The 26,567-nt window shown below is 48.0% G+C and overlaps 1 protein-coding gene across 1 annotated transcript in view; it reads right to left on the reverse strand.

Moving 5' to 3' along the window:
• The window catches only part of LOC119462210 (cadherin-like and PC-esterase domain-containing protein 1), a 109,935-nt gene that overhangs the window by 34,290 nt on the left and 49,078 nt on the right, over window positions 1–26,567 (reverse strand). The window contains exons 8-12 of the mRNA XM_049672882.1: window positions 20,156–20,331; window positions 16,689–16,932; window positions 13,626–13,730; window positions 5,581–5,687; window positions 4,513–4,635 (exon numbers count right to left, since the gene is read on the reverse strand). Coding sequence (XP_049528839.1) covers window positions 4,513–4,635; window positions 5,581–5,687; window positions 13,626–13,730; window positions 16,689–16,932; window positions 20,156–20,331 — 755 coding nt within the window. The remainder of the gene's footprint in view (window positions 1–4,512; window positions 4,636–5,580; window positions 5,688–13,625; window positions 13,731–16,688; window positions 16,933–20,155; window positions 20,332–26,567) is intronic.

The raw sequence follows: 26,567 nt of genomic DNA on the forward strand, positions 1-26,567 counted from the left end.
CACCTGTTGTACTCAGGTGAAATCATACCGCCTAGACATTCTGTCTAGAAGAAGCCACATGGCCATTAGGATATTATTCAACGTAGCCCAGCACGCTCTTTCATGCAGTACAGCGCAATGTATGCGGCATTGAATGTGATGGCCACAAATGACATCTAACTATGGGTTGCCTGTGATTATTGCGACATCATGAAGGGACAACATACGATCGACGCCACAGGTGCACCCAACCATATAGCTAAGTTCGCGCATATTCTGTTCACGAGGATTTCATTTCGCGGAAATATGCCCAATGTTTACGCAACTAAAAAAATTAACCGACGATTACTATACTCCAAATTTGAGCGCAGCTCTGTATGCGTTTTCATTCCGCGATATATCGGCTGGCGCGGACAATCTGTATCGTGCGGCACGTTGCAAACGGAGCGAAGTGTGGCACGACTGCCTCGCAAATAGGGAGATCGCGAGTGACAGCGTGTCAGTGACGCGTGGGCGCGATTTACAGCAGCCGCCGCAAACAGACTTACGCTCATCCAGCGCTTTGTTTCCACATATGGTACCGGTGGACGCGGTCGCCACGTGATAACGGTGAACAGACGACGGCACGTTACTGTGGCGCCATCTCCTAGCGGTCGTCGCCGCAGAGCCCATCTTGCACGGCACTACGCTTTTCTTCTCCCGCTTTCGCCATACCCTCCTCCTCCTCCAGATTCTTCCTCATGGTTCCGCTGCCCCAACTTCATCCGCTTTCCGTCTTATGATTCCGCTGCACCCTCCTTTTCCGCTTTCCTCTTCGCTATCGCCGTCATTCATCCCCTGCTTCGCTCCATGTTCGCTTTTTCATCCTTCGGTGAGCTCGTTAACTCAGTTACGCCAAGGGACGACGCCGAAGGACGCCGATGCGAAACGCAGGAACGGGCGCCTAAGAGCTACCCTCTAAAACCAGCACAATATAATTCCAAAAACTGTGCCCAGGCTGCGTCTCAATATGACGTCTCTAAAACTTACTGAGTTATAGTTTTTTTTTATTTCTCTATGCCCGCGATACCGAGCCCAAGGGGTTATAAAAAAATGAAAATGCCTTCGCCGCGTCGTGCCGGCGCTCTTCGTATTGCCATTTCTTTTCCCTTTACCACCCCTCGGATTCACGCTGCTCCCCGGGAGTCCTGGCTATACGTTGCCTACCCATAGCGGTGCTACAACAACAATGAAATCAATTTCTAGGCTGGTTCTTTTATATAGGAAACGCTAGTGACGTTCCTCCCGAAATCGCGATGGCAGCTTGCGCAGCAGTAATCTTTACCGGAAACGTATGCGGGGAATGCTACGTGCTTCGTATTATTAACAGGAGCGCCTGATCATCAATTACGTGGCTTGGATACTTGTTTTGTGCTTGCTCTTTATTGAAACAAACTTATTTTGCCCAATTTTAAAATTGAGCTGACCCACGTTCAAAACCGACCTGGCCCACTCGCAAAATTGACTTAACCTACCCCAAAAATTGACTTTGCCCGAATCGAAAATTGAGTTTACCCACGTTCAAAACCAACCTGGCCCACTCGCAAAATTGACTTGACCTACCCCAAAAAATTGACTTTGCCCGAATCGAAAATTGAGTTTACCCACGTTCAAAACTGACCTGGCCCACTGCCAAAATTAACTTAGCCCACAAGAAAAAATTAGTTGGCCCACACTCAAAATTAACTTGGCCCAATTCGAGCACATCACCAAGTGAAAGGTATCACGTGGAAAACTTGAAATGCTTTAGCATTCAATGCACCAAAGGAGACTTAAGTGCATTTGTAACGTTACGCGCCGCGGTGGCTCAGTTAGCTAAGGCGTTGCGCTGCTTAGCACGAGGTTGCGGGATCGAATCCTGGCCGCGCGGGCCGCATTTCGATGGAGGCGAAATGCAAAAACGCTCGTGTGCTTGCGTTGTAGTACACGTTAAAGAACCCCAGGTGGTCAAAATTAATCCGGAGCCCTCCACTACAGCGTGCCTGATAATCATAACTGGTTTTGGCACGATAAAACTCCAGAAAGAAGAAGAAATCTGTAACCTTCTTTTTCCGTGAGGACAATGCCACGCAAAATCCCGTCCAAATAGAGGTTGACAGCTTTCCTGTAAAATACGAAACGATGTCTACCAAGGCGCAAATACTGAGCCAAGCGGGCGAGAGGCGCGGCAAACGCGTGGCAAGCGTACGTGTTAACAACACAACTGCGCTTCTTGCCATTCCGTTTATGCCGAGCTTTCCTTTCGTTTACGCTTTAACACAACGCTGATACTAAATGCATCGCCACGGCATTTGCACTTCACTCAAAGCAGGAACATTGCGGCTAAGAACGTGCTCACTGAGCAATGTAACTGGTGCTGTATCTGTCGGCTAAGCCCTTAATAAGCCTAGTAGCGCTATGCCATTTCAGTGGATCATAGTAGTATCTTTGACTATCTATATTTCTCTGGCTATCTCTATGGTGTTTCGCTAAAAATATAATCAAGGTTTTTAGTGACCGCATTGCAAAGCCCAAAATGCTAATTAATTGCAGTGTGTACCTTTTAAATTTATAGACTTGTACATAACAAAAAATAAGACAACGTTCAACTAGGTGTTTAACGCTAAATAAGACAAGGCCGACGTCCAGCAGAGCCTCGTCGCGGTCGTGCACGGTATCGTTCGCGAAGTTAAGGCTAAACTACGCGTATGCTTTCCAGCGTGCAAGAGCTCGCGAACGCGCGCCTGCGCATGCGCAGATTGTGCAGGACAGATCATAAGCCTGGAAGTGCGGCGCGAACACAGATATCTTCTCCATACGAATATCTGTGCTCTAGCTGCCTCACAAGAATATACGAAACGATGTCTACCAAGGTGAAAATAGTAAGCCAAGTGGGCGCGCGCTGGCGCGCGTCTCGTAGATTCAAAACACCATTCCACGCGAGGCGAGGCAAACGCAAGGCGCGTGGACGCGAGCTTTAGTGCATACGTGTAATTTGGCTTTTAGAAACTAAGTGCTTCTCAAAGCATTTGTCCGCATCGGTGTAGGGGAGTGCGCGCTTCGCGGTAATGCGCATGTAAGTGTTCGTGATCTGCACTGCGTTTCTAAGCATAGCGAATGCATACCTGCCCCGGCAAGACGCGGATACCCACCTCCCCTTCGACGCGACTCACGTGGCCCAAGCCACACCCACCATTAAGCGAAATTTGCATACCCACCCTTAATCGAAATGCGGTCGACGTGGAGGGGAATCAAGTTACAATTAGTCCGCACTATCTCGTACTAAGCAGCATAGCACCGTATACCCTCTGAGCAACTGCGGCGCGTAAACTACGCTGTCGCAGATGAGCCGCCGGTTATAGAAATTCAGAAACAACAACAATGAAACTGAAATGTTGGGCTTGTCCGTGATTCATAATTATGCGCACATAGCGGTGATGCTACACGAGCGGGAGCGCTGGTCACGTCCCTCATGTTCGTCTTGCGACCGGGCGCTGCGCGAATTCCTAAATAAAGGCATGCACATAAATAAAACAAATCTGAGCTGAACAATGACAATGGCAACGACGACTGACAACAACCGTTCACAACGAGTCTGTGGACAGTTTCATACTTGCCCTTCCAGTTACGGCCTCGCGAAGTGTACATTTCCAGATCATGCCCAAAGAAACGACGTGGAAAATAGGTGGATCAATTGAGCAAGTATAGGTTTAATTTCCAGGTTCATCGATGAGCTTCATGTTAGCCACTATTATTGATGAATACCGCCTTCTCTTCGCTCACGCGACTTGGTGTACGTCAAGCACTTTGGAGGGAAGGAACGCCAGAGCATGCTGACCTCTTATGGAACATTCGAGTAGTGTTTTTCGAAAGTTCCTGGAGAGCTTTGAAGGTCGTTTAAGAAGGAAGCCAAGCTTTGCCATGGCAGTACGCACGCTTTTATAAATTCACAAAAGTGGGACAGCGCTACTAAAGTCACCTGCCTGTAATACAGCTTGATATTTTTTATACGAACATCAGAGTGCCGCAAGAGTGTTCTTAGTGGAGTACGTCATTATAATAGCAAAAGTGACAAGTGATTTGAATGCGAGAGCATGAGGACTTGTATAAATTATCCCCTTAAATTAAAACTTCACCTCGATCCCCCTTAACCAGCTTGCTCTAATTTGTACCAACCTTAATCCACCCTGATCCAACTTAATCTACCTTAATTCACTTTAATCCAGCTTAATCCAATTTTGGGAGTGGGCCAGGTCCAATGCCGTGGCTGCTCACCGTGGGATTTCGCTGTGCGAGCCGCATGCATGTCCAGCGCCGGGAACGCGACGTCGTCACTTGGTCAGGCGGGTTTCGGTACCATCTGGTGATGGTACCAACGGACACCGGATTTTCAGCTTCGTGGGGCACATGATGCTTTCGCATTAATAAAGAGTGACTCTCGGAGTTTAAAGTGATTGCGTATTGGTACATGCGAGTGCTATTACGTATTAAAGGTCCGGTGGCATAACGACTCACCAAACGTCGCTAGGCTCCGGCTCCAGGTCGGAGTAGTTGTCGTCGGCCACGTGTCGGTTGAAGTGCCTCTGCAGCGCCACCACAATTGGGTGCACATCGGCAGTACCGTGCTGGCTACCACTCCTGCACAAAATGTAGAGCGGGTTGAGCCGAAAGACAATGTTATGCACTGACGGGTGAGGGTAATTACATCGCATAGGTCGACCGATAGAAGATCACCTTCTCAACATTTGGGTAACGCTGCCGAAATCAGCGATCTTTAACGCATAGAAAACAACGACGTGTGAAGGAGTACACGACGGCAAATCTCTAACGACATTTATCAAAAACTTGACTGAGTTTGCATCGGTTTCTTCTGTGGCCTGAAATTGAGCATCCGTGTTTCAGCTAGAATTGAGAGCTTTGGAATATTGTTGGGCCTCTCGATCGAACAGCTGAGTTAATTAAGCAAGTACCCTATGAATTAATTAATGTTCTTGGCATCGCTGATACAGAGATACATGACTGTCAAATAACAGGTATGGTTTAGTTATTATTACGCAATTGTGTCACTGCATTACGAGAAATATACAACAAGGGTAACCTTTCGTCTGGGGTATTACAATTCACAGCACAGCATATGACCTCATTGGTGTGCACGCTTGTCGTTGATGTACTTTTTTTCTTAAGCTGCGGCAGGCTGATAGTGTTACAGCAACTACATACACACGAAATGCAAATGCAGAATGGTTTGCAAGACATAACATGGCTTTGAATGTGTCATTTTGAAATCGATCGAATCAGTCACGTGGCTTTTTAACAGAATTTATTGAATGGTTCGAAACCAGTTCTGTCGAGCGTGTTTAATGCCAGAGGGGATACCCTGGGTTCTTGCATCCCCCCATTACACTCTCGAGACATGCCGGCACTTTAGGGATCACTATAATAGTGGGCGAGCAACAAGCCCCCCCCCCCCCCCCCCCATATCTTTTCTTTTTTTCCCACTACCCTGAATCCGCTTCTGGTTTAATATGTTGTAAAAACAGGCATTACAGAACAGAAGATAAGCTCGTCAGCGCGTGCGCCTACCTTTGTATGTCTTCGGTTGCTCCCCCTCCTTCAAGAGTTCCCATGTGCAGCTGTTCTAGCTCGTCGATGAAGGTTTTGTACTGTCCGCTCTTGTACGTTGGGTACAGCTGGAACAGTCAAAGCAAGACAAGGAAGTTGCTTTTCGTCTTCATATAAGATAAACTGAGTCCTAAAGAGTGAAAATGCGATATTATCTTTTATATCAATGAGAATTAACCTTTTTTATGTTGTACAAAACAGGTGCATCTACTTCGAACGTATTAATCAAAGAGTCCCAATTTTGCATGTTGCAAAAAGAAAAAAAAGAAATAGTGCATACGATAACGTAAGGGGATATGTGAGCTTTCCTATACAATAAAGCAATTTGGATAATAGCGCGTGGACAGTAAAGTGACATAGACAAATAAAAAATGAAATCGCAGTTCTGGCATTTCTGCGATTGGACGCCAATCAGTAAGGCACCATACATAGAAGTTCAAGAATCAGGCTGTCTTTCACGTGGTTGCTCTGACGGTGCGTTCTTTTAACGCGACAGCGTTAAGGGCCCCGTGTAGCAAAAAATCCGGCGTAGGCGTCGGTGTCGGCGTTAAGCATCGGCGTCTGGCGGAAATAATCATGCCGACCCACATCATCTCGAACCACCCGGACCACACAGGCCCTCCGAGTGGCGCAAGGCGTTAGTGAACAAAAATTGAATTTCTCAAAGTAAAATCCGCTAGAAAAATCGTAAAGTACGACTTAACCCCAACCTACAGGCACGATAGCGTCGGCTTGTAATTTTAATATACGAGAAAAAAGCCTGATAAGCAGCCAGGGATCTTTGAATGCTATCGCGTTCCACTCTTAAAGGCGAATATTAAGCGTCCTCCAATTCTGATGGTGTTTGGCTGTACTTTGGTTCTAGGTAACATTGAGGGGAATGTTGAAAACCGAGCCTTTCTACATTTTTGACACGCGCGCGCCTCGGGGCAACAGCAAACAATTAATAAAATAAGAGAAAAATGTCCTAGGGCCTTCCCATTTACATATAAGACGGCTTAAATTGCTCCTGGAAAAATGTCTTCCCAGCAATGCATTTGTGTTTACAGGTGAAGCCAACTTTAAGGGGATCAGGGTAAGCTTGGTCGTTGTAAGCAGGCTTGAAACGTACTGATAAAGAAAAATGTGATACGAACGGAGCCCGATAACGCTATCGCGTTCCACTCTTAAAGGCGAAGCTTAAGCGTCCAACAATTTTTTCTCATGTATTGCTGCTTATAAGTGCGCGTTGACCAATTTGCACTAGCATGGAGCAGATCGGCGTGGGTACTGCACTTCTTGGCGAAGCCTTTGTCTCTCCTGCGGCGCGGTATTGTGGCGCCATCTACCACGGACATGTAAATGCCGGTTGTTGTCTCTGATACTTGGGTGACTACCTTTGCGCACTTTCAGCGTTTTCTTTCTAATTTCTTGCATGATTGTACCTGAAATCGTAAAGGCTGTAGGTAGGATGACACGAACGGGTGCGGACAATAAGTAAAATCTCTACGGCGAATACATTTGCTTGATTACACACCTTGGAGGCGCATATGACACAAAAGAGGCTTCAGACAAAAAAACCTAAGACCAGCGCGTACAGTTCCTTAAAGCCAACGCCTCTCGTTGTCTTACGGAAGCTTCCCCCAAGAGGCGATAACAGCTGTGCTATTCATCGGTACAATAACGTGGAACGTCATTATCATCGCCACAATCGAAGCAGGAACAAACAATGGATGAGTAACCGCGATTCCCCCATTATTTTCACCGAAAGGTTAAAAGCTGCGCTTTTCACCTTTCGGGTCAAGTGGTCAAGCGCATGAGCATTTGCTGCCGTCTTCAAGTCAGGCAGCCCAGCCCATTTCCACTTTATGCAATCACACGGAAAAGTGCCCATCATTTCGCGCACAGCGGATAGTGTTTCGTTCGAGTTATGTAAGCAGCGTTGTGGGTGCGCGATCACGTTCTAATGAGCCTGCTGTTAAGCGCGGTATATCGCCTGGCCATTAAGCGGGGGCACATACTGCGCCCTTTTCAATTCTCTTCGGATTTCAGTATTGCCTTAATGCTCTCGGCCGTAATTAACGCTGGCTCTCAACAACTTATATATATATATATATATATATATATATATATATATATATATATATATATATATACGCTCTTACACGTGGATTTGCCGAAGCACAAATAAAGGAAACGTTGATGAAACGCAACGTGCCTACCCGATTCTTTCTCTCTTCCTTAAGGAAATAAACTAAGCACAACGAAGGAGGTTCACCTGCTGGTGAAGCAGCTTAAATGCTAAAATGTGAGGGGGGGGGGGGCTTTTAGTCCAGATTCGGAACTATAGAGCGGCCGCTCACCCTTAGCTCCGGTGTTCTGTTTCGAGGTTTGGGTGCTGGTAAGAGTACGGCACACCGTAATCTGCGCCATACGTATGCACGATGTGCCAGCTTGTTGCTACGAAAATTTTCGTACAGTATCGAGCCGTAACGCTACATTTGCACACTTGCGCATAAGACAATGTCCCCCCCCCCCCTCCCCTCCCCAAAACCGAATTTTCTGTTCTGTTTGAGTGCGCTTTCTCTCCTCTCTCCTCACTTTTCGTCCTTTATCCCCTTCCTCCAATGCAGGATAACAAACTGAACGTGCGTATGATTAACCTCCCTGCCTTTCCTCTCTCCTGTTTCTCTTTCTCTCTCCTGTTTCTCTCTCTCTTGCTTAACGTCCGTGCTTTTCTCATTTCTTTCCCCCCTCTCTCTCTCTTTCTCGTTTGCACGACACTTTTGTGTCAGGATGTCGGCCGGAACACGGCTCTTCGGCAATGCGCTCAAAAGTGCCTGCATTCAGAGCACCTGAAAGTTTTACTGAACATTTCCTACAGCTAGCCGTGCCGTAAACACACACACATCCATTCTCGACAGCTTTTCACAATTCTCTCCCTCGCACAATCTCTCCGCACCAATCTTGCGCCGTCCCTAGAGGCTGGCTCGGCGACAATAAGAAGGAAACAAAAGCGAGCGCAAAGCACCTAAACGACCACTTTATATCCTATAGCGCGTCGTCTCTAGAGCACAACGAGGCTCTTCTATCTGCCTTGCGCATTAGCTAGATTGCTAAGCAGCTAAGCGTGAAGCAAAAAAAAAAAAAAAAAACAGCCGCACTCAGACACGCAGACTCGTAAGCGTACACGAAGCTTCCCCCTCCTCCCCCCCACTTTTTTTTTTTCGTTGTTGTTCCTTTTTTTTTTTTTTTTTTGTCCTCAGCCCTTTTGCTTACTCGTTCCGCAGCCTGAGAGTGGGGCACCAGAAAAGGCGGCGCCGTTCTTTCCTTTTGCCGTACGGGCAGCTGTGCGCCCCAGTGCACGACTCGCAGTCCCCAGGCAGCGCAATGCCATCGATACGCGGAGAAAACGCTGAAAAAACGAGAGCACCCTTCTGAAGAAACACTGCGCCCGGAGAGGCTGGGAGGCAGGTTACGTGTACCGCATACTCTTCTGTCCGAGTGGGCCAGTCTCGTCTCTTCCTCTCTGTCTTGGGGTTAAAGGCAACGGAGCCCGAGCAGGGAACGCGAGTGCTGCGCCTGCACGCGAGCATATGCGTCTTGCGAGAGCTCAGAGTGCGAAGGAATGGCTTTCCTGCGCTTTTCCCTTTCTTTCTTTCGCTCTCTCTCTACTTTCCTGTCACTTTACGTCCCCTCCCCTCTCTCCCAAGCGTAGGGTAGCAAACCGGACCTTCCCCTCTGGTTAACTTCCCTGTCTTTCCTTTTTCTTCTTTCTCTCTATCTCTCTCTCTTCTCGCGACTTTATCGCGATTTATATTCTGCCCTTCTGTGCCAAGTTGGGTTGGTTGGTTGTTTCTCGGTGAAATGACAAACCCACACTGAGGGATCGACCATGAATAGGGCGATACGGTGGTTCGAGAAATTAAAATTCTGAGGAAAAATAAACTGAAACAAATTTAGTAAATTAATATTTTCAAAATTACAACTTATCTGATACATACCGGAAGTGAATAGTACCTAAATATTAGAGTCAAGAGAATACAAAAAATAAGCTTGCAATAATTGTAGTATCACGCAGAATTACAAAGTATACATCATGAACGTTACTCTCGCTAAAACTAAGTTCAACAGCTTCGAATGAAAGTATCACGGGAAGAGCCAAGTTCAAGCTAAGCTTTCGGGAGGGTTCTTAAAAACTTGTTTTGCTTCGAACGCTACAACGGCGACACACTATGATGAAATGTTCTAGAGATTCCTTCACTTTCATTCCACAAATGACGTAAAGGTCATAGGGCCAGAGCAAACCTGTGCAGGTAGAGGTTAACTGGAAGGATTTGGCCACCCAGCGTCATAAGCGAGACTTCATACAATGTCTATACTGTCTAGAAAGACAAGCATCATCTATTGTTCCAAGGAAAATGTAGAAGTCAAGTTTGTGAGGGGCTCGCCCTCTTTTCTTTTCTGCTACTTTTCCAGCTCATTCCTCGTTAATTCTCGAGTCATCTTTCTTCACACGTTGCCGTTCCTGACGTTTACTTAAACACTGCTTGGTAATTATAATTCGTAATCTAAGAGGGCAGGTGGCATACAAAAAATATATCTTTCATTCCGACTCCTCCGAAATGTCTTACGGCCTCACAAGTGCAGCTTGCCCAAATTTGTAAAGCTGAAGATACCTGTTCAGCTGATGTGCTTTGTGACGTAGAAGGTGTCGATGTAGTTCACAACACGGCGTGGCCCCACTAAAAACGCCGGTATTTTATTGCGATACATTGTAATGCAGGTACTGCTGAAGATGCACTCCCGCGTTCCTCTCACCATTGCGCGGTGCGTTTTATGTAGTACAGCACTGAGATTGCGCTTAATGACTAAAACGACAGCTAGCTGTCAGGCATGCACAACAAGGAAATGTAATTTAATATATATATATATAATAAAGTAAAATGGTACATATATACAGCTTTTATAAACTACTACTTTGTAGACCAGCGTAACATACCACCGAATAAGTCGAAGATAAGAAATAAAAAGAGATTATTCAATAATTAGCCACAGAAAAACGCGGAATAGGAATTGAGCTGTTTCAGGCGTATTGCTGGGATTGGGACGGGCATGATGCTTACCAAATTAGTTACCGCACCCTCACGCTTACTATATTATGGCCGCGCACCATTTCCAACCATTTACGCGCTGAGGTGCTCGAGTAACGTTTCACGACATTACGGAACCGCAATTCGCAGTAAAACACATAAGTTCTCACTGACGCGATGAAGGGTACACACATCTGCTAACACTTTCCGTCAAGGACATGGGTATTATATTAGCCCACGGAACGCGTTTAGAGTCATAAAACTAATGGACAGGTAATTATACGAACGCTTCGTGAGGCAGGAGATTCATCGTCATGCAATTAATCTAGAAATTTTGTTCGCTCGCCCACGGTCGTACCGAGGCCTTCTAAAAATGCAGGAATATATAGCGTAGCATACCGACCGCCTCCAATATAACTTTGAAGCCTCAATTTGCCAGACGACGATGTCACGAAATTGCACCGAAGTTCTGGGGGAAAAAATACAATTTACGAGAAGACCTAATATGAGGAGTGAAAAACAAGCTAGCGGGAAAACCAGTACTCCCGTGCACAGTACAGCCTACGAATCGATCGTCGCCTCCCCCTTTTTTTCTTAAGGCGGCTCGAAAATCGACCAATTTCTGCGGTCCTCGGATAAATACCACAGGAGAAGGGGGGGAGTGGGACGTCTTTTCGACTCAGAGGGGAGTCGTTAATAGATTTATTATTTTCTTTCATAAGGCCACGGAAACCGCCGCTGGCATTGAACGAACGTTGAAGGAGTCTTCTGGGTAAAGCGGTGCAGAAAAGTAAACGCTTTGCCATGCTTCCAAGTTCGGTCGTCGATAAGGGAAAACTTTCCTTAGTTGCGATTGGTGCAAAAAAAAGAAGAAAAAAAATGGGTTCGCTGTTGGAGCACTAGGTGCTTGCGGTAAAGGTTTAAAAGTGGATATAAAACTTTTTTTTTCTGTTTTATTTCGGTTCTATTTCTTGAAGTGCTCTGTCTGGAACAAAAAAAAAAGAAAAAGAAATCGCAAACATCCAACGGCAATTGCTTTGCATGTTCGCGTCCAATTTCGCTCGTAATCGTCGATGTACTGCGCCTGCAAGATGTCCGCTGCTCGCGGCCTCCTTTTTATTTTATTTTATCTTATTTGTGCATGCTGCAACCCTATGCGGAAATAGTTGTTTCAGGGCTATTGCAGAAAAAAAAAGCCTCTAAAATAACGAAATCGTTCATATTTTAGCTATGTCCCATTGGATAGAGAAAATTTTCAAAACTGCTTCGCAATACATCCTTGTGTGTTTTAACCGAGATGTTCAAGTTATGCTCTTATCGTAAGTAATTTACTTGGTAAGCGAGGAAGATGACATAGGAAAACATCATACTGGCGTCAGTTTCCGTCAGAAGAAATAAAGACTACAGTGGTGATCGCTAGCTAACTTCATCTTTATAAGCTCTGCTCACGCTTCCTGTTTCCGTATGGACACATCCTAATGTTCTTATTTTAATTTTGGCAGAGAGCATGTGCTCAAAGGCAATCGCTGACTGTTTACGCTGTTCTACCTTGTCAGTCACTAATACCGCATCTGACTCAATTCATGCACCATCACTTTTTTTTTGTAGCAAACATACTACACTCCTAAATGTTCGTGAGAGTTGACTACCACAAGAAGTGACACTTAAATTGAAAAATCAATAAGGATTGTAACACATTTTCCCACTCAACGGACGGAAAGTGCATACGACACCACTTTTGGTCCCACTGTCAGAATAGCTGTCGCCATTTGTTCAGTGGCATATTGCGGAGAAGTGATCTCTGAAGCTTTGAAAAGAGTACATCACTTTACTTCCCGATGTTTACGGGAGAGTGAAAAAAAAACGAAAGAGTGAAAAAAAAAAGAAAGCTCAGTAAGCGAAAGGCAAGACTGTTATAAACAGATCAGATTCCAATTGGCCACCTTGAAGAAGCAACGTGGCATTTCGGATATAGTTACGGAAACCCACGTCGAGGACATTCTCAAGAAGAAATTCTTGCCTACTGCTTAAATGTTCTTTTCTAATCATGACTTTGCTATACCGTTGCTTTTTACCCCTTCCCCCGGAGCCTTGCGCGCGACGGAACGCGGTGTGCTCCCTCCCTTGCGCGCGCGAGATTGGGCCGCCATCGCCCGCTCACCCTCGCACCGTATAGCATACGGCTCGTGGCGACGATGTTATCGCCCTTGGACATTATAAGGGCGATAACACACAGCGACGGCGACACCAACGGCAACGGCAGAAATGCGCCTGGAGTGTCCACATATTTACTATCGCAATAAAAGAAACCCCCAAATGATAATGTAGAAAATTATGCCGTTTAACGTCCAGAGACCAGTGAGCTGTTAACGTCCAGTGAGCTGTAGGCGCATATAAAGGAAAGCTCCGGACTATTTTTAGCTGCCTACGTGCGCCCAAAGCATGATGGACGAGCGTTTCTGCATTCCACCATATCGGACCGCGGCCGCCGTATCAGTCAGGCGAACCCGCGTCCTCATTCTCAGCCGCACGACGCAATAGTCATTGAACCACTGCTGCGGGCTAATCGTCGATTTTATCACGCCAACCTAACTTTGGGCCAGCTAAACTAACAAGGGAACCTCAAGATAGCGATTGCAAGAAGACGTTCGCAGAACGACGGATCGAATGCGACGGTATTGCCTCACTACCACAGCCTCGTAAACCAGGCTGTAATTTATACGACAGTTTGGATAGTTATCTATCCCGACGATTATGCTATAAGAGACTGCGGACATCAGGATGCATCTCCGTACTGATAAATTGTCCGCGAATTACGCGGGAAGATACGAGGCAATACAATGGCGCGTCCGCGGCACTGTGAGAGAAATTAAACGAGCATAATTCTCCATCGTCGTTGTCCACATTTGTGGTTATACACCTGTGCTTTCTCACCTGCTGAAATCCTCCCGTCTGCATAGACTCCCGCCGCGTATCCATGAGAAAGACCAGGTCTTCGCGGCTAAGGCACAGGTCGTGGGAGATCTGGCAGCTGAGACCCTGCGATGAACAAAAGAGGCGCTTCGGTGTAGCACTAAGCATGATGAAATAACGCGCTTTCTTAGCACGGCTATGCCAGTTATGTCTTACACAACAAGTGCTAGGATGAGTTTGGTGGTTAAGGTAGAAAAAAATGTCACAGTTTCGCCCTAAGGGCGAAGCAATGAATGCGATAGCAACACAGCAATGTCATACGAAGTAAGGTGAGCGGCTTTGGTAGCAATATGAATTGTAGTAAACATGAGCTGACTAAGTAAGCAGGTGTGCTGCGGCGTAAGTAGACCGACATGAAGAGACACTCGATGACCACGAGAAGGCGCTTGCGAAACGGTGGTGTTGATGAGAAGCGCTTCCTGTGGGCAGCGCGTGCGAAGGGACACACCTGTAGCGCTGCACTGCCGATCCGGGCAGCATTGCATGTGTAGCATGCGTTGGAAAATGTGGCCCGACTATTACTAACTGAATGAACAAGCCTGGTGTGAGTGCGCACAAACAAACATGAACAGATCACACTGAATGACTGCAGACAACGACCGTCAAAACTCTGGCAGCAAGCTCATAATGACGCCGCAGCGGCGAAGGTACGTGCGTTCTATCGCTTCAACGGAAACTGAGCGGCGAAAGCACATCGCATAAAGGTCATAGCCGTGTGGAGATAAGAGACGGTGCGAGCGAGCGACGAGCGCGGTTGTTGGCAGAGTGGAAGTGCGCCCCCCCCCCCTCCCCCCGCTCCCTCCGGCGCTGGCTTCCCGCTTCCTTGCTTGCGCGTGGGAGATTGAGTGCGTTCGCTCTCCGTGATAGCGCGCGTCCTCGCACGCTTCCGCTCGGGCATACGGCACGCAGCGAAGATTTTATCTATAGGGAACCTCACGGCGACGGCGACAGCGACGGCGACAGCGACGGCGACGGCGACGACGACAGCGACGACGACGACGACGGCGACGCCGACGGCAGAAATCCGGTTGAAGTGTCCATATAATTGCTATCGCAATAATAATGTGCGTCTGTCTGCTAGCCTCGTATGTTGGGTTAGCTCTTGCAGACTTGGGCTGGTTGTTTACGCACACAGACGTTGTAATCGCCAACTAATAAAAAAGAAATCCCGCGTGACCAAGAAAACGACGTTAACAGCTAAAGAGCGCAAACGCTGGTCTTCATCTGAGTTTGATTTCGAAGTAAGAAACACTGTGCGCAGGCGCGAACATTTCAGTTAGGGAAGGTTGAAAATGTTCGTGAATTATCAATGCACAGCAGATAGCATCTACGAAGATGTATTTTAATAAAAACGACCATTAAAATTAGAAGACACAAAAGTTTCATTGAAAAACGTTTTTTTTTTTTTTTTACATGTTGCACCATTAAGGAGCGAGAGCCTTCCAGCTTTTCTGGAAGCAAAAATGGCATATTTTAGGCATATGGAAACTCCATGTATTTACGACAGTGTCACCGACTTTGCATTTCAGCTATCTTGAAGCTCCTTGGCATGCACGCTCTTAGTTCTTCTCTGCCTTGAAGTAGGCAACTGCTATCCCCCCCAGGAGTTCCTCGAATGAAATCCATCAGCACGAGGCAACTTACTTCGAGTTTGCACGTGGCATCCAACAAAGAGTCTACGTGAATTTGTGACAGCGGCTTTCAGCCAATTGACGTTAATTTGTCTCCTTATGAACTTAGAGTCAACTCTTTAACAGCGGAGGTGTTTAAGGCCGAGGTTGAACCCTGCCGAGCGTTGATCAGTTTTGCGAAGCGTGCGCCAGCCACAGGTGGTCGGAGAGTGGCGAGGATGAGAGAGGGAGAGCGCGCACCGAGCAACAGGTGGGTGGAGCCAAGGAGAGAGAGAGACGGCGTCGTAGCGGCGGCGCGATGCTTTCCGGGGAGAGAATGGGGGGGGGGGGGGGGGATCTACCGAGCAGCATGAAAGCGTGCACTGTCGGCGCAGAGCATTCCGACGTTCGGCGACGAGTATGGCGAGGACGAAGAAGCAACTGGCTCCGGAAGAAGGAGCGGCGCGGCAGGAAAGGCGACGGGAAGTTACTCGAGCATGTACCCAACGACGACATGCCGACCCAAAGTTCCAAGCAAGGGAAGCCGAGTATAAGCGACGGCGAAGATCCGAAGACCCCGAGTTTCGAGTGAGGGAGGCGGCGTCGCGGCAACGGTACGAGCAGACTCATCGGGAAGTAAAAGCAAAGTGGAAGCCACCAGCTCCGCTGTTTCATCAGTCTTCACGGTGTTAAGTCAGTGAAGTTGCGCTGACTTTTTTTTCTTTAGTAACTCTTACAACATCATATGTTCGTGCACTTGCTTCACTTTTTTTTTGGGGGGGAGGGGGGGGGGGAGAAACAATAATACTGTTTCGTTTATCGTGATCCACCTAATGACATTATGTACGAAATCGGTTATTCTTTCGGGTGTATCTTTGCGTCTGCAGTCTAAAAATTATGGAAGCGAAGCAAGAAAAAGGGCTATGTTCACTCTTGCTCGACTGCTCTGCGACGTTGGGCCCAAATGTTGACCGTAACTGCGATGTTGGCCCCCCGTATGGCTGCACGGTAAGAAGCCACTGTCCCGTGACATCGACTTCCAGGCTGCTAATATTCTAGACAAGAAATCCTGTAGCTAAACTTTGTTTACCTCGCTTCTCACATCTTACCTCGCATCTGGTTAAGTACCCACACCATTTCTTTGTATGTTCTTTTTTCACAGTCTTGATATTGCTACATAGACGACAGGCGTGAATGGAAATCCAACTCCATGCGCCCATGTTTTAGCATGTAACCCAGCAGTGAATACGTCTAAGTTACGCCTTTCTGTGCCAAGCTACGGTCACATTATACGTTTTCCAGTTCGACACATACTGCCTAAAAAGATTTCGGCATAATGTTTACAGACTTTAACGAAAACGCTTCCATGGTTACACGGTTCCTTGCACCACTGTTGCTGCTGTCAGTCACCTACCATGATTCCGAGGTTCTCGAAGACCTCGTCGACAGCTTCGGCCAGTTGGTCGGCCACGGGCCGGGCGCCGAACAAGAGATTCAGGGCGTCGGCCAGCACTCGCTGCTTAAGCCCGTTGGTTGGCTCGTCCTCGGCCCTGGGGCTGCGGTAGAAGCTGGGCTGCCCGTTCATTTCGGTCACCACCGGTTGGAAGGATGTGTTCAGGGTCAGGTCCACGCCAAGCAGCTGGAAGCACTTGGGAAGCCTGCACGCAGTAAGGAAAGCGTAACGTTTATTTTCATTGCGAATTTGCCGGCGTACGTGGTCGCAAGGTGTTTCCTGTAGTAGCAGCAATGCTATTCAGGTTGGCTTCAAATTTATACTCCGTCATTTACTTGCTCGATTGGTCTTCGCTCGCTCGCACGCACGCACTCACGCACACACACACAGTCACAGACAAACACGCACACATATGAGCACGTACTATCGGCCAAAAAAGTTTACGGACCAAGGGATCTTACAAAAAGCTGAATATCTCCGCAGCCTCAAAACGCAGCCTGGTATTCTCATTTCCAGCCTCTACTGGTATATGCAAACACCGTTGTGATGTACGGTTTTACTGGCTACTTTTAAAGGCTGCTCGGATATTTAGCATTTTCTGATATCCCGTGGTTCGTAAGCTTTTTTGGCCGAGAGTACATACATAATACACGCACGCATAGCCACACACGCAAACGCACATGCACATAGGCACACACAAACACAGTCGCACACGCATCCACACGCACACGCATCCACACGCACACGCATCCACACGCACACGCATCCACACGCGCACGCACGCACGCACGCACGCACGCACACACACACACACACACACACACACACACACACAGACACACACACACACACACACACACACACACACACACACACACACACACACACACACACACACACACACACACACACACACACACACACACACACACACACACACACACACACACACACACACACACATGCACACACGCACTTTAATGGAAGCACTCTGACACAAAAAAAGCTCCGTCATGCGCTCACTACCTCGTTCGCCACTTCAAAATTCGCGAGAAAACTTGCTTTGCAGTGCCTGCGATATATTATTGCTTAAATTTAAACAACCATTTGCACGGGTTACAAAAAAATAACAATCAGTGTTCAGGCTGTTGTCGAAATGAATACTAGCATTAAGTTTAAGTTTCTTCGACCGTGCTAACGACCGCGCGATTGGAGATTTGAAAGACAAATCTGAAGGTAAGACCAAGACATACACCCTGCGCATTCTGAGTAAATTACCGCCCGACAGATGTGAATCAAATGTCCGTACGAATATTTAATGTCCCGCAATGAAATCGCGAATCCTCGACGTAATTTACTACGAAGCTAAAACGGGATCCTCCTCGCTTAATACCACCGTAATTAAGAGTCGAGAAGCGTTCTAGCAAGGCCTGGAAAAACAAAAGAACATTTTGCCGATAACCACTGCCAGAGACTCAGGGAAAAGTCACGAAGAGGCACGTGCCCAGAGGAAACGAATTTCCCTGGTGCCAATTTGCTCTGCCAGTTCTTATAACGAACCACTCGCACTTCCAGAAAACGTGACTCTGACTGAGGCTGTCCGCCGCACGGCCCTGTATGTTGCGTGCAGCGGTCCTATTGAGAAAAAAAAAAACCTAAGTAAAAGAAGAGGAAAGTGGCAAGGAAAAAAAATTAAGGTGCCGGCTTTGACACGTGGCCGCTCAGACACAGTCGTGCGAAGATGAAAATAAAGTGCAGCAGACCAGCCCGACCTGCATGGGAACGAGAGAGAGCGAGTGGGAGGCGCCAATTAACAACGCCGAACTTTTTTTTTCTTTTTTTCTTTCTTTCTTTTACTGGAGAAGTTTGAGTAAGTGGCTCTTTTAGCGCCGCCGAGACCGGTCGAGTTGGCAAGTCCTGAGTGAGGAAATGCAGCCAGAAAATGTAATTTAAAAATACATCCAAAGTGGATAACGTGGCTTGCAGGACAAGCTGATGTTATCAATTAAGTATACCGGGTCTCGCGAATGAACGAACTTATCACCGGTTCTTACGCGATGTTTGTGTTCTTTAGTACCCACATATACGTGCGTATATTTTTGAAAGCGTGAGTTATGGTCAACTGCGATATCAAAGTATTCGGAACACAAACTTTTTCGATTTATTGGCTACTTCGCAGCTCGGAATAAAGCAATGTTATCGGCTCCAGTAGGTAAACACGTCATATAAGCCAGAACATGGCGTCTGTGGCGTCTTTCCAGCTCTGCAATTGCCTCCGGCGCAATCAGCCAGCAAATGCATAGACACCGAGATTGGTTTTTGTTACTCGGAAAGAGTCATCGCTGGGGCGTGAGTTTGGACACCACCTATACAACTTCTCTTTTGTCAGGACTCGCGCGAGTGCTGCCTGCTGTGCCTTTAAATAATTTAAGTTTAAGTTTCAGCCAAGGCAGCTGAAAGCTCGGGAGACAAAAAAAAAAGCAAGAAAATAAAATTTAAAAAATATGGAGCTTTAACGCGCTAAAACCAGGATCTGATTGTGAGGCACGCAGCAGTGGGAGACTGCGAAATAATTTTGACCACCTGGCGTTCATAAACGTCCACCTAAATCTAACTACATGCATGAGGGCTTTTTGTATTTCGCACGTATCGAACCCACGACTTCGAGCTCGGCAGCACAACGCGATAGCCAGTAAGCTGCCACAGCGGCGGGTGAGACAATAAGGCAATCCAAACAGATGGAGAAAGAGCATGGTGATAAAATAAGGACGACAACAATGATTACGGCATGCTCATATTCAAGTACTTAGCGGAAGTATCTAACTGCGCGACGCATATTTATTGACCATTAAAGGCCAAGTATTGCTGTTGCAGTGCGAGGATATCAAACATACGCTGCAATCGGGTAGAAAAATATGGCCCCAGCGTGGGCTTGCACAACTGGACGCGTTCATTCTGCCTTCTACACAAGCTCATGAGAAGCGGACGACGCGTAGAGCTACATCTTGCACTGCCTGCGTGTGCTTCCATGCAACGATTGAAAAGTGCTTCTGGCTTGCCAAGTTGAACAAAGCACAGGGCAACGTGCCTACGAATCCTTACTGTCTTCGCCTTTTTGCGCTGTTTAGTTTGCAGTAGGAAGAGATGGTCTACCGAAGTGAAGAGGAAGAGGACTTCGTCATGCGTGCTTGCAGGGCCTAGTGTTCACAAAATGCGAGCGCGTAGTGTGAAATAATCTGTTGCGTGTTCTCGCGTTCTTGCTTGACTGTGCACAAACATACCTGCTGCAGCGCGCTTTGTGCCTTGTACAGCGGCCCTCAGGCAAAGTAATTGCAGACACTGACCGCTAGGCTGTAACACCGCCTGTAGCAGCAACACAACCACCAGCACCACCAACACCACCAAAGAGAAAGAGTGAGGTTCCGAACCTGGACCTGCGCATTCCCTGCGCAGCCGGTGATGACTGGAGCACGGCCTCAGCGACGAGCAGCGTCCGCACCAGCACGTCGGAGAGGCTCTCCAGCGCTGTCTGCAGGGACTGGCGGCCGTAATTGCGTTCCACGAATCGCCAGAAGCGAGACAAAGGCTGCACCCGCATGCCAGGCTGCGTAGTAAGAATGAATAACGCAGAAGCGAGGCTTAGTTTGACAAGCGCGGGGTTTGAGAAGCGAAAGACACGTACGTACATGTGCGTAGGACACAGTAAGCCCTTGAAAAAGTTCAATTTGATTTATTGATAACGCTTGACGTCCCCAGGAAACAAGGCCTGGCCTGCGCAGAAGGCCGTAGCGGTATGCTCCAGGTAAATCTTGCCCATTCTCGTTCTTTAATGCAGGCGGAAGTATCAATACATCTAGCTTGTCTTAGCAGTCGACGCCCATCGTAAGTGCGTCTTTCGTGACGGAGATGGAGGGTGGCCTCGTGATAGTCTGCAAACCACTAGACGTGGGCTAGAGCATTGTTTGAAACAGCATCCCTTCAGAAGCATCTGAACAGTGCGCATTCGTTCAAAGCGTACAATGACCGGCCCCAGGGCTCGTCACACTCGCTTACACAAAAGCGCAATCAATAATCTTATGCAAGGGCCACTTGCATTTTGTTTGTTTGTTTATGACCTTCGTGCCAACCTATGGAAAGCAGCCAACTGCTGGGCCATTTGGTTAAAATTTCACTCGCATGGCAAAAAGTGTGATGCCAGAATGCCCGGACCTGAAAAACATCGTCAGGGAACACAAGAAGAAAAGCGAATCATCACCGCACCTGAAGCGAACCAAACGGAGCGAACAAAAGAGACGAAAATAAAAAAGAAATAAAGAATGTCGAGGCATAAAGCTTTGGGTACGAGCAGTACGCCGTTCAGCAACTCTCCTTCTCGTGACCCATTGCAGAATGAGATCCCGGGATGGGAGTTCCGGAGCCAGTAGTTCCGTCGTCGCCCGTTTCTGGCAGCTACTGCGCTTTTCACGTAATCCACGCCGCTGGGAGGCATGAATAAGTTGTCCGTCGTCGTCAGCACACTTCGCGAGCACTGACGCCAGATACAGGAAACGTATATATTTCTCCTCTTTGAAAGCGTCAAGGCTTCCGCGTCCGCCGCTAGCGCTGCGGGAGGCCTTCTTTCCTTCGGAAGTATGAAGCCAGCAAGCCGGCCGGCGCACATCCCTCTCCCGCATTTCTGCGGGAGCGACTGTCTTAAGGGCGCAGGGTGCTAGCCCGCGAGTCACTTCGCCACCTAAAATGTGCCGTTTCGCAGTTCGCCCCTCATGAAAGTCAAGTGCGGTCACGGGGCAGCGACTTTGCTGGGTGGGGAATAGACAAGACGGGCTGCCCGCTGAGCGGGAGTGAAGCGGCGCGAGGCGCACGAGAAAGGGTTGAGGGAGAGACGGGTGCGATGGTTTCTCCGGCGTGTTGCGAGAAACTGGGCACGGCGGTTACCATGCGTCGGAAGGCCGCGGCGACGGAAATGAGCGAGTCACTCGGTGCACCATTTCTATACGGAGCGGCGCTTTGCCCGCTCCTATAAAGTAGCCAGGAAAGGTGCGCGGCCGAAACTCGATCTGGTCTTCTTCGGACCCTAGCGTGTCTTCAGCCAGGCGAAATGGCCGTTTTCAGTCATGCGTTCGTTGCCCGGAAGTTGGCTATTTTGCGTTTTCAGTGTGTATTTGTGGTTGATGTCTTGGATCCAAATGGAAATGCGAATGAGAAAAAAGAAATTTTGCAGTTCTCTCGGCCATCCACCTTACATCGCAACCCCCTGCCCGCATATACTATCGCGTTAGCCATGAACTTCAAGTGTCAGGCCTACGTGCCAGCATCATTACATCTTCATCTTAATTTTTTTTCCCGCGCGCAGCATCAGAATGGAACGACAGCCATTACCCCCAAATTGTAGCAATCACTTGACCATCAACTTTCTTGACTAATGTAACCGCTTTTCTTTTTGAGTGACGTCATGTGGCCATATTGTAAACCCACCCCTTATATAATACCGCCTCCACTAGAGGGGGCTCTAAGGAAATAAAGTGATGTGATGCGTGTTAAACGATCTCGCATCGCCATGGCCAGCTGAGCAAGCGTCAGTGGATACTTCCCACAAATGCTCAGATAAAAGAAGCACATTGCGCTTTAATGTTGAGAAATTTTGTGGCATGCGTCGTGTCAAAAGATGCTATCCGTGTTATGGCATGTGACGTAAAGTCAAGCGAATGGCGTTGCACATGTCATCCCGTAGTATGACTCACGCTCCTGCGTAATTCTCCATTATTCAGGTCTAATGACTGCAGTGTGCATGCTGCGTCCTGGAACGCTAGAGTGCAATGCAAGTATGATATTCGTTGCAACATGTGAGGCGACAATTGTTACGCAATGACATGTTATAACACCTACTGACGTGTTGCTCATTGCTTGTTATGCAGCGCTGTGCTAAGATACGTTTTTGATGATGTTGCTCTAAGAAACGAAAGAGATTTGACAGGAACGCGAGCTGTCAGTCTTCCACCAGACGATTCGGTGTCACAGTTGCCCCAAATGTTTCAATTCATGTGATGCTCCAGGCAATACATGAATTCCCTTGACCACGCGGGAAAAAAAATTAACATAGCATTTCCCTCTATATGAGATGCCGCGTTTGATTATTTTCTGCTCCAGGCATCTCGCCTTCGTCTTCTACATTGACACTTTATACCTGGTCACCCTCTAGCGCAGGCGGTGGCCTTCATTCCTGGTTATTCTTTCGTGCATCACTAGTGATTTTGTCACCAGTCCTTGTTTTAGTGAGATGTTTTCCACAAACATTAAGAAAGGGGAAAAAATACGCTTTATCATCTAGCACGGACTCTGCGACTGCGAAGTGATGAATGCAATAGAAGTTGAATGGGAGGAATAAACCGCACGTAACATAAGTCTTTCTCGTGCCAATAGTAACAATTTCACAGCGTCTAGTTGCAGAATGCTGTGTCAAAGAACAACCAACGTTAGGTACTTACTTTCTTTAAGGTTGGAAAATACGGGTATCTGGAAAACCAATAAGCATGGTTCTCCCTTCTACCCCCCACCCCCTTTTCGCTTCGTTCTTTCTGTCGGTTACCTGCGAAAACCAGAGTATCGCACCCCGACGCTGATGAAAGGGTATTACATCGTCGAACATACTGCCACTCCGCTTATCGTTTGAGAACCCGAAATTCGTCAAGGGACCGTAAGGCCCATAAGCGAGGGCTCAAACAGGGGCGCGACGCTCGCTCCTCTCTCGACTTCCGGCCGTCAGTTTAACCGGCCGCGAAGAGACGTTTGCGAGCTATTAACACCCGCGAAAGAATATGTTGATCCCAAGATTGAACGTCGCATGAACACTCAGTATATGGGAAAGCCCGAGGCACAGAAATGCCAAGCCAGAATGGATGAACCGGACAGCGGTGCGAGAAGGAGCCCATCAGGCCGCGCAGAAAGGGAGGGCAGCTCTCGAGAATGGAGAGCGCTTCCTGATTTCCGATGCACTTGCCAAGTCGCGAATCAGGGAGGCTTTGTGGCTTCTAAAAGAAACAGAAAAATGTCACACGACGGTGGACGCCGAGGCAGAGGGAACGAAAGAAACTCGGATCTTACATCTTGGAATGAACTCCAGCCAGTGCATGTGAGTAGCCTGTTCAGAAATGCAGTTATACTCCACAGCTACTGCTCTCGGGCGCCAGCGCAAGCTACTTTGGTGTTACTGCAACCCCTGCTCGCCGTGAAGTTCCTTAACGCTATGCAGGAAGTGCGACTTTGCATACGAATGCAAAGCAAGGAGACCGTTTCTTACAAGAGTTGCTGGCGCCGCTGTTGTGAGCTTTCCGATGGAACCGCTTCAGTATAAAACTGGGACCCGTCATTTAGTATTCGGATAGCACCGCTTGGTAACAGCATGGGCAGGATCTATTCTACGGTACCGTCGCCCAAAAGTATTTCGTTGCCAGTACGCCAGATTTGGGACAGGTACTCCCAAGTTCTTTTACCATATTCTAGGCGCTGCCCTTCTGCGGTACAGTTAACTCCCGACCGCAGTTGTCGCAGTATGTGATCACAAAGAAAAGAAAAAAAAAAACAGTGACGAGGGCCGCCTTCATAGTGTGGCCCTTCGCAGATGACTTAACGCCTCAAAACAACTCCGCCGCTATGAGACAGGAACCGGCCAAAAACATGGTGGCGCTGATGTAGCCGGTCCCGTGTGCCACTAGCAGTATACAGCAAAAGCATATCTTTCGAGATTGGTTGCCATTGATTGGGTATCTGACGATTCAGCACCCGTCGCAATAAATGTCTCAGTCGTTATATTGATAGACGCGAGTGCTATAGGACTAGGAGCAGCAACCGTGCTCAAGTTCCTATATTAGGAAACTCCAAGATCTACTACCTTCTCGTGAACGCAGTTTTGTGCTAGGAACAACCAACCACTTCGCGGCTAGCTGCGTGTTTGCATGGCGGAGGAGGTATCGAATAGGGCCAGGCCTCTATACTGACCCCCAGATGGAAGTCGAATCCCCTCCTGAAAGATTCAACGTTGATGCGCAGGATGACCGAAGGTTTCTTTCTAGCTTACTCGTGCATCGAATACGTATCTCCATCTTCATCCAAGAATAACAGGATCGTTCGCCACGAGCCGATTGTCTGCCCAACTCGCTTGCTCGATTGCTTGGCGTAGTACTTGTTTTTTTTTAATTTTTTCTGTTGTATATAGCATACAGTGTTCCCTTCATCTGCGCATAAGGGATGGTCTTCTGTTTCCAAACGTTTCGGAAACAGTATTGAGAAAGAAAACCCACCCTGCTTCCGTCTTTTCGGTTCAAACCACACGAAAATGTAAGCCAAGAAGGTGGCAGAGCTGGTTACCAGATTTTTTTTTTCAGGGAATGGAAGGCACACTGCAACACCTCAGCCAGCATACCTTTACCCTTTGTGCACGAGATGGGGAGAGACAGAGAACGACGAAGAAAAGCACACGAAAGAAACAGCGCGGTGCATAGAACAATGCACTGCAATGCCAAGGCAAAAAGAGAAAGCAACTTCCCCAGGCTTTCATCGTCGTCGACGGAGGAAATAGGATTGCGTCCTCCCAGCTTGTATAGGATGCCAAGAAAACACAAGAGTAAAAGCGACTGAATAAAATGAAAGGCTAAAAAAGGAGGAGAGGGGTGAGGGAGGCTAATTCGGGAAGCGCGCACTGCAAGCCTCGTTCACGGCGCAACAAAGTCCTCGGCGAACGTGGTAAAAAAAAGACGAGCGATACAAAAAAGATAATCGAAGTATGCGGAGACGACAAAGGAAGCCGGCGAAAAAAGAACAAGGCGCGACGGGAGGGCCCCGAACACGAGTGCTACGCGCGAAGCAGAAACGACACTCGCGGGAACAAGGCGCGCAGCAAGAAGTTTGGGGAAGAGTAAACGCAACAACACGAAGAAGCGCGGCCCCGAAACAGCAAGCAGAACCGATTGCTCGAACTTATTTGCGCTGTCAAGTCAGGAAATCGCGTTGAGGCCGAATGCGGGGCCACTTTCCGGCGTTTCCTTCGCAGGGCCTGCCCAGCCAACTTCGGCGCTACACCGAAGGAGGGCGCGCTGCGCGCTTTCGCTGGGGAGCCTACATTGCATGTAGGCTCCTTAGCTTTCGCCTTCGCCCCGAGCCTTCTTCGCACGTCCCGAGCAGCTTTTTCCTAACCGTGTCCTTTTTTTTTTTTTCTGTCCCAGCCCATTTCTTTCCCGAAACGCTTCTCAGTGAGCTTCGCTGCGTCGCGAACTCTCGCCTACGTCGCCTTTCGGCCCAAATCATCGTCGTCTGGCATGCGTGTCCCTCTTTGTAAACTGTCCCAACATTTTTTTATTTCCTTTTAAAAGCATGCTGAGGTCTTTATCCCGTATACTATGATTTCGCCAGTTCCGTTCAGTGCACCGAAGGCTAAGGCTCGACTCGGCCGATCGGTAACGATGGCCGATTGTGCTTTTCGAGAAGGAAGGAGTGCTCGGCCATCGTAGGCTGCTAATCCTTCCGACAAGCTGCTTCTGCCAATCAATTGGCGTCGCGCGGAGTGGTGATTACAGGCGGACGATATTGGAAGACCCTTTCGTCTGGTTATTGGTCGGCTTACGCAACCCCTATCCTTGGCTGCACTGCACGCAACTGACGTGGCGGAATGTAGGCTTCTGGCACGTTTTTCCCTCACATCGCGTTTTTTTTTTTTTTTCCCCACATTTCCTTACCGTCCCGTTCTTCCAGCGCGTCGCAGTACTCTTCGCACGTCCGCTTAGAGCGCTGAGCGGCCTGCTCTCCAATTTTTAACGCACAGAATTTAGTGGAAATATAAAAAAGAAA

This window comes from Dermacentor silvarum, chromosome 8 (assembly GCF_013339745.2).
Source record: "Dermacentor silvarum isolate Dsil-2018 chromosome 8, BIME_Dsil_1.4, whole genome shotgun sequence".
Classification (NCBI taxonomy): Eukaryota; Metazoa; Arthropoda; class Arachnida; order Ixodida; family Ixodidae; genus Dermacentor; species Dermacentor silvarum.